The sequence below is a fragment of the Trypanosoma brucei genome, chromosome 8, assembly GCF_000002445.2.
Source record: "Trypanosoma brucei brucei TREU927 chromosome 8, complete sequence".
In the NCBI taxonomy this organism is placed as follows: Eukaryota; Euglenozoa; class Kinetoplastea; order Trypanosomatida; family Trypanosomatidae; genus Trypanosoma; species Trypanosoma brucei.
This window is the reverse complement of record NC_007281.1, coordinates 596548-610037: the sequence shown is the minus strand read 5'-3', so window position 1 is coordinate 610037 and position 13490 is coordinate 596548. Positions and strand designations below refer to the sequence as shown.

The window sequence follows — 13490 nt, the reverse complement described above, 5'->3', positions numbered from 1 at the left end:
ACAACATCAAATAGGTGAAAGGAAGAAAGGGAGAAAGAAACTAAAATATCAGGGTGAAACATCCCTCCCAACAGACATTGTAAAGAAAAAAGGGAAACTAAGGAAACGGAACAATCTTATTCATACGAAATGAAATGCTATGCAAAAACAAGGTGTCAAAGAATCCAAGAGCTGAATGAACAACATAAGACATAAACAGTCAAAAAAGGAATACGTAACCCAGAGAATTGTGGGTGGGGAGGCACGACTGTGTGCTCCTGAAGAAGTGGAGTTGTGTGATAAAAAGCCAAAACCTTCTGCGGAAGGAAACAATCGACTGTAAGGTGCTTTCAAAACGCACTCCACGGACTCTTACTTAAACCTCCTTTTGCTTCCGGGCCCCCCTGAGAAGGTTTCGTTGGATGGCATCGGGGTGCGAGACTTTTCGCATGAGGTCACTGGGGGGGGGGGGGGGTAGAAGGACAGCGTGTGTTACAGGGATTTGAGAGGGGAACAAATTAGTGTGGGAAAGGGAAGAGGGAGAGGTGAGCAACCGCAAGTGTTTGCAAGTGGATGCTGATGTCATTTTCTGGGATGATTGGTCCTTATCTTCTCTTGCTTCATTCAAACGGGGTCTTCCACGGTCCCCACCAACAACGTTAATGTTTCCTTCATTTTTGTCTTCCTCTTGTACCACTTATCGTACGCTTTTCCTCCCTATTATCCTGCTTCTCTACTGAAGTTGGCACGCAGTTGTTCCCATTGTTTTTTAGTACTTTTATGAATGACCTATTGGCTCTTCTCCGCTTGGGGTGGACGCCACATTGTCTCCCCTCCTGTTGTAGGCAACAAATAAACTGAGGGATACATGTTCGTGTGCCAGCCCTCTCGCATGTCATGCAGCGCTGGTAGCATGGGCACTAGCGGTTGTGAGGAGGCTTGCGGGGGAGCCACTTGCTTTGACTCTGTGTTCACAATAATAATGTCCGATTATGTTGTTTCTCCTTCCCTTGCTGTCGTCGTTGTGTTGATCCTTTTCCCGTTATATTGTGTAGTGACGGAGCAAGAGCAAAGAAGGAAGAGGGGGTAATAAGGAGTGTGATCAAGAAAACTGTAGACAAGTCACGTGAAATTGGTGGTACCGTCAAGAAGGTTAGCGACATGATTCGACGTTGTGCTGTTCCGCTTTGTGCTGCGAGCGCCATGCCGCGCGGTGGGCACCCTCTCCTGAAGTTGAAGAACGCCCATGGTTTCACGCATAAGTCGACGCGCAGGTTTGACGAGCTCAATATTACGGCTTACGAATGGCAACACGACTCTACCGGGGCCCTTTACTATCACCTCGATACTAACGATCGCAATTGCACCTTCTGCATCGGCTTCCGCACCCCGGCCAAAGATAATAAAGGCATTTCACACGTGTTGGAGCATACCACGCTCTGTGGAAGCAAGAAGTATCCCGTTAGGGACCCTTTCTTTATGATGCTAAAGCGATCCTTAAACAACTTTATGAATGCGATGACAGGGGCTGATTACACGTTGTACCCCTTTGCCACAACAAATGCACGAGATTTTTGTAACCTTCTTGATGTTTACCTGGACGCGGTGTTCCACCCATTGTTGCGCCTCGAAGACTTCAAGCAGGAGGGACACCGTGTGGAGGTGGAGGAAGATGATTCGGCGAAAAGGCGACTCGTGTATAATGGGGTCGTCTTCAACGAGATGCGTGGCGTTGTCTCGGAGCCCTCCCAGCACTACGCCCACTCACTCATGAAGACTATGCTCCCCAACACTCATTACGAACATATATCTGGTGGTTATCCGCCGGAGGTGCTGAAGCTCACATACGAGGAGCTGGTGGCTTTCCATAAGAGGCACTACCACCCTACCAACAGCATTACCATTACCTACGGTGAGCAGAACCCTGGGAGTTGGATGGCCACCCTAAATGAGTACTTCTCATCGTTTGAAAGGGGCGAGGTCGTTGCTGTTTTTGGTTTGGCAGAGAAGAACCGCTTCGCAGAGCCAAAGAGAGTGACCATGGAGGGACCACTTAATCCTATGGGGAACCCGCAGTGCCAAAAGCGTGTGTCTGTTTCCTTTGGGGTCCAGAAGGAGGATAAAAACATGAAGGATATTGTGGAGCTTAGTGTTTTAGATATACTTTTGTCCAGTGGCCCCAGTTCCCCTATTTACCAGGCTCTGATCGAATCACAGATTGGCAGCCGCTACGCTCCTATGAATGGCTACAGTAGTTATTTGGCGTCTCCACTCGTTTCTTACGGGGTCGAAGGAGTCGACGAAGCTCGTGCCAACTCAGACGAAGAGGTACTTAGCGCTGTGATTACAGCGTTGGAGAGGGTATCCAAGGAGGGATTTGAGCAACGGCGCGTACAATCGGTCATTTTTCAGGAGGAACTTCAACAACGGCATCGAGCGGCAGATTACGGCGTTAACCTTTGTACGGGTCTCTGTGCCATGGGGCTATGTCGAGCGGAGAACAACCCTTTGGACTTTATCGATTGGTTGCCGCATCTGCGGCAACTGGAGGCTGAACAGGCCAAGTCGCTTTTGCCACGCATTTCGCGGAATCTCCTCAACAACCCCCATCGTGCGCTGGTGTCGGTGTCTGCTAAGAAGGATTTCCTAGATTCCCTTCGCGATACGATCACCCATATGGAAGAGAAACTTAATGATGGAGCAACGGATGCCCAAAAAGACGAAATAAAAAAGGAAACAGAGAAATGGCTCGAGCGTGTGCGGGCACCGCAGAACGGTGACATTTTACCGACTCTGAAGGTAGGTGACATCCCCTGTCAATCCTTTCAGGAGCCACTGCCACAACCAAAGGCTGATGGGCAGAATACTTCTCTGTTACGCGCTCCTCCTCCTCTGAAACCACCAGTGGGGGTGTACACGATTGGGTACCCAACAAATGGCTTGGTGTATGTGCACGGTCTGGCACCTTTTAGTGCGGCTACGGTGTTGCTTCTTGAGAAGGCAGAGAATGATGCACTTGCGGGTATACCCCTTTCCCATTCCCTGCTAGGAAGTCTCGGAGCAGGAAAATACACGTTTAAAGAACTTTCCATTGCTACCGACCTCGTCTGCGGCGGATTCTCTTTCTCCCCGCAACTCAATCAGTCATATTGCAACAAGTCAGAGTACATTACTGGAACCGCTTACGGCTTTTACACGACTAAAGAGAAACTACACGATGCGCTGGAACTACTCAAAATGACACTTCTGGAGCCACACACCTCCGTTGAGGATGATGGGGTGCGTGGCCGTACCCTCTCGGTGGCGAAGGCCCGTTGTTCGGGTGTGATTCAGCGGCTACAACATGAGGGCAACCGTGTGGCCACCTCCCTCGCGGTGTCGCACTTGACTCGCTGTGGCGCTGTGAGAGAGTCATGGCATGGTTTGGCCCAGTCAAGTTACGCCTCAGAGATGCTTGAGAAACTTCAAAGCAGCAACGAGGGCATCTCCCACTCAGCAGTTGCAACGATACTTGAACACCATTCATGCTTTGTGCAGTCGTTTGCCGCAAACCTCTGTCGCGGCGTGTTGTGGGCAACATGTGAGGAGCAGCACCGGTGTGAAGTGGAGAACATGCTTGCTTCATTTCTAAGCGGCTTCCCAAAAGGAGAAGATACGTCTTCGTGTGCATGTCTCCCCTCCTTGGGGCGCATAGCACGCGAAGACGTTGTTGAACTGTGCAGGAGTTTACCTATCGACACCTCTTATGCCGCCATCGCTATAGCGAACGACCTGGACTGGACCCATAAACAGCAAGCGCCGCTGCGGGTTGCATGCCAGTTGCTCGCCAACGAATATTTGCACCGTCGTGTTCGTGAGGAAGGGGGAGCCTATGGGTCAGGGGTTAAGGCCACATTAGGTGCAGAGGTGGGTGGTGTTACCATGTCTAGCTACCGTGACCCCACACCCGAAGCGACGGTTCGTGTATTCAAAGAGGCAGGGGATTGGCTGAGTGAGGCAAGCAATGTTACCCAGCTGCGGGTGGACGAGTCAAAGCTCCGGCTTTTTGCGGGGATTGACGCGCCCTATGCCGCAGACAGTTTTGGTGAGTCATATTTCCTTCACGGAATCCGACCGGAGCAGAAGCAAGAAATGCGTGACGCTCTCCTAAGCGTTGAGCCAAAAGATGTAGTTGAGGTCGCCCGATACTTCGACGTCGGTAAAAATCATGGGGCGGTTGTTGGCATCCTGCGCCCCGAGGAGCGGAAAGAGTAGCGTTGCCCGTGCACCCGCTTTTGTGCATTGACTTCTTGTTTTTCTACATTTATGTTGTCGCCAAGATTTTCCTTGGACGTTTGAACGTTACGTTGATGGCAGTTGGCAGTCTTAACGTCTTATGACCTGTAGTATTGGGCACTATTGGTGGTAGGGGGAGGTGCGTATTTAACGGATTGATAACTAACTTTGCCTGCAGATGTTAGGTGACGGACCTCTGTTCCGCTCGCTGCTCTGTCTGCTTTTTTCTTTCCACGTTTTCTTTCCGCTTTTGCGTTGCTTCTTTTCGCGATGTGTCCGTGTGTCGGGAAGCACACAAAGGTTTGCTGTCAGAGTGAACATCATTTGTTTATTCAGCTCTAAGGGGAGCACAGAGACAAAATATAAAAAAAAAGGGATGCTCTCAATATGGCGAGCGGTCAAGGTTTCCTTTCCTCAGGCTGGACACTGCCATTCATATTCCGTTACCGCCATGCTGTGGTCGCGACTGTGGCTGCGTGAGATGTGTCAACGTATCGTTGGTGACAGTCGCATGGGGTGCACAGCACTCACCCTTTGTGTGGCCTGCATCGGTGCCTCCTCCTGGGGTGCCGCTACGGTTCTGTGTCACCCCCTGGCCACTCCGGAGTACCTAATTCCCTATTACTTGCGTAGCATTAAGAGCCGCTTCAGGCACTATGCGTCGGTGCGGTCAGCCGACGACGGGGCGATGCTTATGACAATGGAGGACTTTGTGCGCTCAGTGTTAGTCCTCAGGAAGGATGAACCCCTGGGGGCTTCGTCGCTAGAAGATATGTCTGATCTCTTTGCTTCGCTGGATGCTGACGGCAATGTTTGTCTCAACTTAACCGAGTATACGTTCCTCATGGTTTTATTGACGGCAAAGTTGAAGGACATCCGCATGTTATTCACTATCGTAGACAAGGATAGGGTTGGTACCCTAGGACTTAGTGAGTTTGCAGGTGTTCTGCGCGGCTTGGGCTGCACCGCTAACGAGGCGAATTCCCTGACAACCGGCTGCAAGAACGGAATTGTCAGGCGACTCTTTGGCGATGATGGGGAACTTCGCTGCTCCTACGACGAGATGGAGGGGAGTATTAATGCCATTAATGAGGCCATCTGGCGGGCGGAGTTTCACCTGTTCGACCCCAATAATGTTGGTTGCATCGGTGCCGAGGAGTTTGGAAAACTTTTGGCGAAACAGATGATTGGAAGCAATGTACCTTTTTACGTAGTGGAGAACATACGAAGGATGAGAGGGATTAACACAACGGTCACGGTGGACCAATGGATTGGCTTTCATCAGGTTATGCGTGAAGCAGATACTATAGGGGAGGCGGTGCGTCTTTTCATGGAGTCAGGACTCTCACTGGGAAAGCGTGAATTTAACCGCGTTGTGAAGGCAGCTGGTGTGAGACCATTCAAAGAGGAAGAGCTCGACCTTATTATGGCCCTCTTTGACCGTAACGGAGACGGTGCACTGGACTTTGACGAATTCATCTCCTTGATGAAGCGAAAGCTGAGTTATCAGTACAGTGGCTCCAGTGCTAACGAACCTCGTGAGGTAAAGCACTTTCCAACACGACTTGTGGAGTGCGTTGGGGAAACACTCAGGGGCTCAGTAGGTTAGTAATGGATCGAACTACTCTTTCCGTCGCTGCTACTGTGACTTCCGTGTACAATCTCGCCTATGCGTTCGTTTTTGGTGTGGACTAGTTGCCGTTACTAATTTTTAGATGCGTTGCCGTGAGCGACCGATTGTTGCTGATGCCGCTGCAGCTCATCGAGGCTATCACTGCTGCATCGCAGCTGTTAGGTGAGTGCGATCTTTATCTATCCTTTGCTTCTTCGGATGAAAGCAATCCGTACTTCTGTTCGAAGTAAGTCTGTTCGATTCTTCTTTTGCCTTCGCTTTGCGCCCCACCTACACATTTTGGTCTTTGGCCTTACACTCCCCCTGTGTTTGATTTGGCTGTTTTCTCCCTCCCAATATCTTTGTACTCGAAATGTGGAACTTGGTGAGTAAGTGAAGTAGGAAGCCGCTCGTAATTAGGACGCACGAAAAGGTGCATTGTTAAAGAGGGGAAAGGAAAGGAAAGGAAGGAAGTAACAAGGATTAGGGTGAACTTGTTTGCCTATTAGTGGGACACTGACCGATGCAGCTCGCACCAAATAAGACGGTGGTGGACCTAGAGAACCGCGCAACTTTTATGGTTCAATTGCATGCCTTTCTCCTGCAGGCACGACACGTGGTGAGCGGAACCCCTAAGGGGAAACTACAGGAGGTACTTCGGAACGTCGATGAATGGATAAAAGAGGTGAGTTTAGGGGATGCAACGACATCGTCAGGGTCTGCAAGTGGTAACGCTTCAGTTACTGAAAGAACTGGTGGTGAGGCGTCGGGACCGTTGCGTCAAGGCGCCTCCGAGGCCGACACGGGGGCTGCTGAAGACCCTAAACCCCCACCAAATTCTTCACCAAGCGCGTCACCGTGTGAAGACCCTTCACCCGCGACGGCGGTGGCAGCTGAAGGCGATGAGAGAGGCCAACTGGTCCACCCAGACCCCAATGCGGGCTTCTCCAGTGACTTATCTAAACGAAATTTGGAGGATCTTGCAAGGTTTCTTGCCACCTTGTTTGTTGGTACTTCATCGGAGAACGGTAAGTTACGCAATATTGCGCGCAACGCAGCGCGTATTGTCATCACTCGTTGCTTTTCCATCATCGACAACACCCTGCGGCAGGTACTTAGGGAAGTGTATGACGATCCAACTGCGAACAATGGAGGGGAGGCAGGAGGAAATGGCGCTGCGCGCCGTAAAGAAAGCAACCCATTGTTCGTGAGTCTCGGACACGATATTAACGTTTGTAGGAACACTATAGGAATTTGTGTTGATACGCTTTCAGGGTCGACAGACTTTCCTTCGGTGCGCTTCGCAGTACAGGTGTGTATAGATATTCTGAAGCAGTTGCGTCAATGCGTCGTTCATTTTGAGAGGCAATTTGCATCCCGCGAGATAGGTCATATACAGGACATGGTCGAGGCTACTGGCAACGGTCACAACGGTGAGGTACGCGCTGCCGATGACGAGGAGGACCGGTGCATGGCAGAGCAGCGGGTGGAGGAACTGAAACGGCTACTCGGACCCACGTTGCTCGAAAGTATTACGCATCTCGTGGGTCTTGTCCGCCCCGTCGTCGGGTACTTGTTTTCCATTGTGTCAGTTAAAAGTGCCACGGCCTCTGAGGATGAACGGACGACAAAGAGTGACGTTGTAAGTAATCTGTTTGGGTTTGCAAAGTGGTATGGACGTACCTCGCACTTGAGTAGGTGCGGTGATGCCTCAGTGGATGATTCTGTGACGTTATCAAGGTCCACAGAGTTTGATGATAACGTGCCAATCCATTCACGAAGCCACCGCATTCTCTGCTGTGTGCTGGAGTCGGTGTTAGCTACATCTTTCTCCCCAGAATACACGGCGTGTGTTGCTCAGCACTGCGGTGATCGTGCCGAGGGCCAATTCTTGGCGGTTCGTTTACTGAAGGATACCGTGAGTGAGCTGTGCGAAGGAAGTGCCGCGGAACTGGAGTACGTGTTACGACACGACAACTGGAGGAAGCGCATATTAGATGGCATTTTCAACTGTGTCATGTCCCTGCGGCCTTCGGTGTTGGATGCCGGTTTGGAGACCCTCCGACGGGTCGTGACGTCATGTCCTGACTGCCTCTCCACGGAGGTTGGCTCCATCTACTGTAATGGAATCTTTGGATTACTGGGGTCTGACAGCACACCGCCCTTTATGCAACGATCTTTCCTTCATCATATCATCGATACGTTTTTTCAAGGCTCGGCCGTTTCGGGTGAGGCACCACTTCTTTTACGTTGCTACCGTCGCTTTGACCTCAATGTTCACTGGCACCAGCTCAATTTGATCCAGAAGGTTGTCACCGTGCTCTCCCGGGCGGTTTGCACGGCGAGGCCGGAGGAGTTCGTGGACATCGAGGGTCCGAAACCACGCGCCTCAGGCACTGCGAGCGGCAGCGCTGTGGGCAACGCAGAGGCCAGCAACGAAAGCATCGTTTACGCTGAAACTGGTGGAGGCGACTCCGCTAACGTGACTCAGACAGTGAATTGCGCTAGTTTCGCAGATGACGGTACAGTTATGATGCAGCGATCCGTGCCATTTCTGGCGCTTCACGGCCTCGCGCTGGTGGTAGAAATATTAACGAAACAGATTCCCCAGAACACTGGCCTGTCCAACTGGAAGCCGCTTCCAAGGTTGCTAAACCGGAAGAAGAAAATAGAACAGCTGCGTTTTGTAGAAGCCATCAATAGCTCACCCATAAAGGGGCTACGGAAGTTATTTAACATCAGGGACGAGGAGTGGCAAACAGAGGCTGACCGCGCCATAGCGGAGAATAATTGGTCGCACCGTCATATACCGGAGCCCGCCACGCCTCAGGCCGAGGAGAAGGTGCAACACATCGCGCAGTTCCTTATGGAAACTCCGTCGCTGAACTCCGATGCAGTTGCAGAGATTCTGTCATACCCAGCTGTTATATCTCTCCAGGTATGTCGAGCTTTCATGGACTTGCTACCGCTGGCTGGAAAGACACTCATAAACGGACTGAGGGAACTGTTCCGTGTCGTGAAGCTGCCCAAGGAGGGACAGCGAATTGAGCGTCTCATCGAGTTCTTCTGCAGTGCATACTATAAGGCAGGATCAAGGAGTTGCGTGGATACGGACGTCTTTCCATTCGCATCGGAGGATGCGTGTTTCATTGCTGGTATAGGAATTATCATGTTGAATACCAACCTGCACAACCCAAACGTCTCCACGACAAAAATGACTGCGGCCTCTTTTTACGCGCAGATGCGAGGTTGCAATGACAATAAAGATTTCCCCCGTCGCTTCACGGACAGCGTCTTCGAGGAGGTCAGCACACGCTCTTTGTCCAACGTGCACGAGTCCATGCTAACAGAAGCGAAGCGACGTGGCTCAGTGGTGTCACACATGAGGATGGATGCGTTCTTCTTCACAAGTGAAGATCGCAAAGAGGCGGAATTCAATGTAGTGCGGCGGCGTCTTACGGATGAAACGCGTGAGCTGCTCTTTCGCAGCAGCAGACTATGCGAGGATGATGGTGAGATACGGGAGGGTGGAGACACGGAACAAGAATATTGGACGAGCGTCACACAGGATTTGTTCCTGAGCACGTGGCCCTCGCTTAATGCAGTGTTTGGAGCTGCTGTGGACGGAAACCAAATTCCGGAAGACGCCCTGCTGCTCTACGCGACTGGACTGCGCAGCAGTCTGCTTTTGTCGGCGGCCTTTGGTCTGCACACGGAATGTGATGCCGCACAAATGGCACTGGTGCGGCTCTCCGCTTTTGATTCCCTACGGGACGTTTGCCACGGTTGTTTGCTCGAGGTTGCGTCCTCTCGGCACAGTGTACACTTTTCCTCCAGGTGCTGGTTGCCGGTGGTGGAGCTGCTGGTTACCATCCGTAAGGAGCAGAGTCAAACGCAGTCCCAGCAGTCATATCAACAGCAGTCGCAGTCACAACAGCAGCAACGAAGGGCAATATTGGTGCAAATGGAGTCACTCTTCGGCCACCTGGAGGAAATCACTCGGGAATACTGTAATATGAGCGTTCATGAAGCCCCACCCGTGATCGTGGTAGCAGTTCGTGAGTTACTGCAGGGTGTTGCAGCCTTGTTGCGGGACCAAGGCATGGATTTCCCGACTCTAACTGCTGCCCTATACGTCGTGCGCCGAGTACTCAGCTACTCTGTCATTTCCCACGACCAGGAGCTGGGTCCCGTTGTTACTAATTTAATTAATGTTCGTGATCTCAGTGGCATTGTTATGCCGGCACTGGTGGACGTCGTTGAAGCGCGAAGGGAGAAAGGAGACGAGTGCCTGCACGCCGTGACAAGTTTCGTTGTAGACGTCCTCAGCGTTGTGTGGAACTCCTGCGTCCGTGACGCTAACTGTTCACATCAAGCTGTTAAACTCACGGAGCTTGCAAACTGCTTTTGTTTCTTTCAGATGTGCCACGAACGCTGCGTGAACTCGTCAGTAGTGCAAATGCATATGTTGCAAGGAGTGAAGGAGTTGGTTTCGTGCACCGTTCTAGCGGAGAGTTCCGTTAAGCAACGAACGACACGCGGTGTTCAAACACGTGTCTCATTTACCATGGCGTTGGTGTGGGAAAGGCTGTTGCACTCAGTGGCTCATGCGCTCTCAGGTAAGAGCACTGTTGGCACTGAGACCTGCAGCTTAGCCGTTCACGTGCTGCAAAAACTCGTTCTCATCTGCTGTGGCGCCGGCAGTGTGCCCCCAAGCGTTCAGATGCGGCAGGAGCCCCTTAATGTGCTGTTATCGCTCCTTTGTAACGTAGCTTACGTTGGTGGAATGTGTAGTGACGTGGAGAGCGCCCAGTCGTGCCTAGCGCAGCTGTCCTGTGTTTGCACCGCCGCACTTAACCGCGAAGTGACAACCTCATTAGAGGCGACAGCGGTGACCTCAGACGAAGATGACTATGAGGTCGACGGCCTAAATGAAGTACAAGTGCAGCTGACGCGACGTTTACTGCAAGGAATACAAGGGCAGGATGACTTTACCGTGCTGCACGCGTTGGAGCGTATATGCATGCTTTTGGGCTGCCATACCCAAGAAACGCGAACGGAGGCTATAGGGGTGCTACGGGCTGTTTCAAAGCAATTGGGTGTACGCGACCAAAAGCAGCACCTCGCTGTGCAACTAGCTGATACCGTATTACAAGTACTTCTGGGACACACTGCACCAGGCTCTAAATCTTCGGCGAACACTCCGGAGGCGGCGGAAGACGTGGGTAGAGTAAGCTTCGCCATTTTGAACCTTCGCACGCCGCCGACGATGCGGAAGTGCCCAGCTGTGGCCTTCCACGCAACACTTCCACAGCTTTTAAATTTCATGTCGCATGAACTAATCGTAGATGCATCACTGGAGGACGTGGCTTCACTCGGTGCAGTCGTTATGGAGCGGTGCTTGCTACCGCTTGCCGTATCGCAAAAGTCCTCTTCACATGTTCGACCGCTGGCCGTGCGTTCCATGATGCAATGCGCCACGTTGTGCGTGGCAGCTCTCGGAAAGCTTTCCGAATCATCCGCCGCCCGGGAGAAGGCGGCGGGTGACCGGTGTCTTAACGCTATCATCAACAGTGTCAGTCTTGTGCTTCTCGATACCCATCTTTTCAAACAATCTATCGTGCCGCATAATGCCCAGTATGTTGGCAGCCGTTGGGATGCCGGGTTGTCGCAGATGCTGGGGGCCTACTCGAAGGCAGGGCGAAGTGCCATTCGTGCCTTGTCGGCTTCCGACCCGTGTAATATTACTGGAAGCCGCGGTTGTGTCACGCTGAGCATGAGAATGTTGCATGAAGAGCAGGTGTCTGAGCATTCGAAGGTGGCTCCCAACGACCTCCCAGGAAAGAAACAGGGGACTGTTGCTGGGTGCGAGGAGGGTCTTTCGTCAGGCACTGACTCCACTGTGCTTTCCGACGAGCAGCTCGTGGAGTACTGCAATTTGATGGCGCCACTGCTGTCTCCATTGCCGAAGGTGTTGGCGGCTATCACGCCCGCTATGTACACAAGGTCCGAGAGACCTTTTAGCGGTGATGAAGGTGCGAGTACCACAGAAGGGTGTGAGCAGCCGGTATGGTGGTCCCCACCCCCGTGTAATTACAAATTGATGGCTGAATTACTGCTTGATGCCGAAGGGGCTTTTTTTGCCGTGCTTTGGCGTGTCAATCACGCATCTGAGATGGATCAGTTTGTCATGCAATCCGTCACCAAAGGTCGTGAAGCAACACCGCTGAGCAAAAGTAGTGCACTACTCCCGCACACCGCCGTGCGTGGGGGGTTAAACGCCTACTTGTCGCTCGCTTTGCAGATGGATTTCTCCCACCTACGGCACGTACTTGTAGAAATTCTTGAAGAGGTGGCCTTTGTGCAATCGTTGTCATCTGGATCGCGTAAACCGCGACGGACGGGTGACAGCATGTCGGATAGCCCCGTTGGCCAACAACTAAGCCCACGAGAGCAACAACATGTGCGTAGTTGCAATGTAGGGATGTACCAGGAGCTCACCTCCGTAGTAGTCCATTGGGTAAAGAATCTGATGTACCAGCTGGATCCCGAGACCTCAGCGTTAACGGGGCAGCGCCAATCGGAACTCGCTGATGTTGTGCGTGACCCGGAGGTTTTTAAGGGACTTGTGCAGCTGTTGACCGCGGCTGGTGGCTCCATCGTGTCGACGGTGCGAGACTATCTGACATGGTATATTGAAGCTCAGCAGCGTTGATGGGCTTGAATGGGGTCCCCCCGGCATGAGGTTGAGTCATAAAAAGAAGGAAGGAACTAACGTGGGGGAGCTAAACAGGACGCAGAAAAAAAAATGAAAGTAACAAAAACAATCACAATCATCCGAGAGAAATAACACGAGGTGGAAAGTAATTTGAACAGAAGGCAAAAAAACAAAACGCGGGGGTGCGCCACTTGACCCTCTCCCTCTCTTTATCTTCTCCGGGCGGCAACTTAACGTACAGCAAATGAGATAGGGGGTATGAGCGTGATTTATTGTATCCTCCTCCATTTTGTCACTGCCGCGGTGCCCGGTGGCAACGAAGAAAAACAACCAAGAGAGGGAAAAGGGAGGGAACGACAGCCGTGCATTTGTATGGCTGTATCTACGGCGCGGGTAATATTCTTTCTTCCCTTACCTGTTATGCCCTGTTCATCGGATCTATTTGGTAGCAGGACCGTACGTGTGATCAAGAAAAAATAGAACGGCGGTGGCATAGGTGCGCCGTCCCTTCGCTATATATATATATATATATAGCCCCTTACCATTCTTGTCTGTCTGTTCCTCAAATTGGCCCCATACCTCCTTCCGTTTTCCCCGTGTTGGGGAAGAGGCCGTACGCGGTTCCACAGCCAAATGACTTTTTTGCTTACCTCCTTCGACCACATTTGCGTGTGTCTTTGCTGTTTTATTCTGTTTGCTTGCAGCGCGTTTGTTAGTCCTTTTCATACCCGTCGGCTCCTCCTATCTCTTTGTACTGCTATTTTCCACCCATTCTGGGTATCCAGCATTCTCTTGTACCTCCCGCTTTCCTTCTTTTTCCCCCTAATTACGTTTGAAGGCAACGTGGTGTTTTTATCTCAAGGGCAGGCCGCAAAGAAGGCCTTCATGTTCACATCGGCTTCATAG

General features: G+C 51.7%; 3 protein-coding genes across 3 annotated transcripts, besides 2 other annotated features; all 3 read left to right on the top strand.

Moving 5' to 3' along the window:
• Positions 1–13490: part of a sequence feature (sequence corresponds to BAC RPCI93-26N11) that runs on past both edges of the window.
• Positions 1141–4233, top strand: Tb927.8.1860 (pitrilysin-like metalloprotease; the record flags this gene model as incomplete). The annotated part of the gene is made up of 1 exon (XM_841926.1): positions 1141–4233. One exon carries the CDS (start codon positions 1141–1143, stop codon positions 4231–4233), a length of 3093 nt encoding a protein of 1030 aa, XP_847019.1.
• On the top strand, positions 4631–5863 carry Tb927.8.1850 (hypothetical protein, conserved; the record flags this gene model as incomplete). The annotated part of the gene is made up of 1 exon (XM_841925.1): positions 4631–5863. The coding sequence occupies one exon, from the start codon at positions 4631–4633 to the stop codon at positions 5861–5863; it is 1233 nt and encodes a 410-aa protein (XP_847018.1).
• Tb927.8.1840 (hypothetical protein, conserved) lies at positions 6390–12581 on the top strand (the record flags this gene model as incomplete). Its single annotated transcript, XM_841924.1, has 1 exon — positions 6390–12581. The coding sequence occupies one exon, from the start codon at positions 6390–6392 to the stop codon at positions 12579–12581; it is 6192 nt and encodes a 2063-aa protein (XP_847017.1).
• Positions 13098–13117: a microsatellite.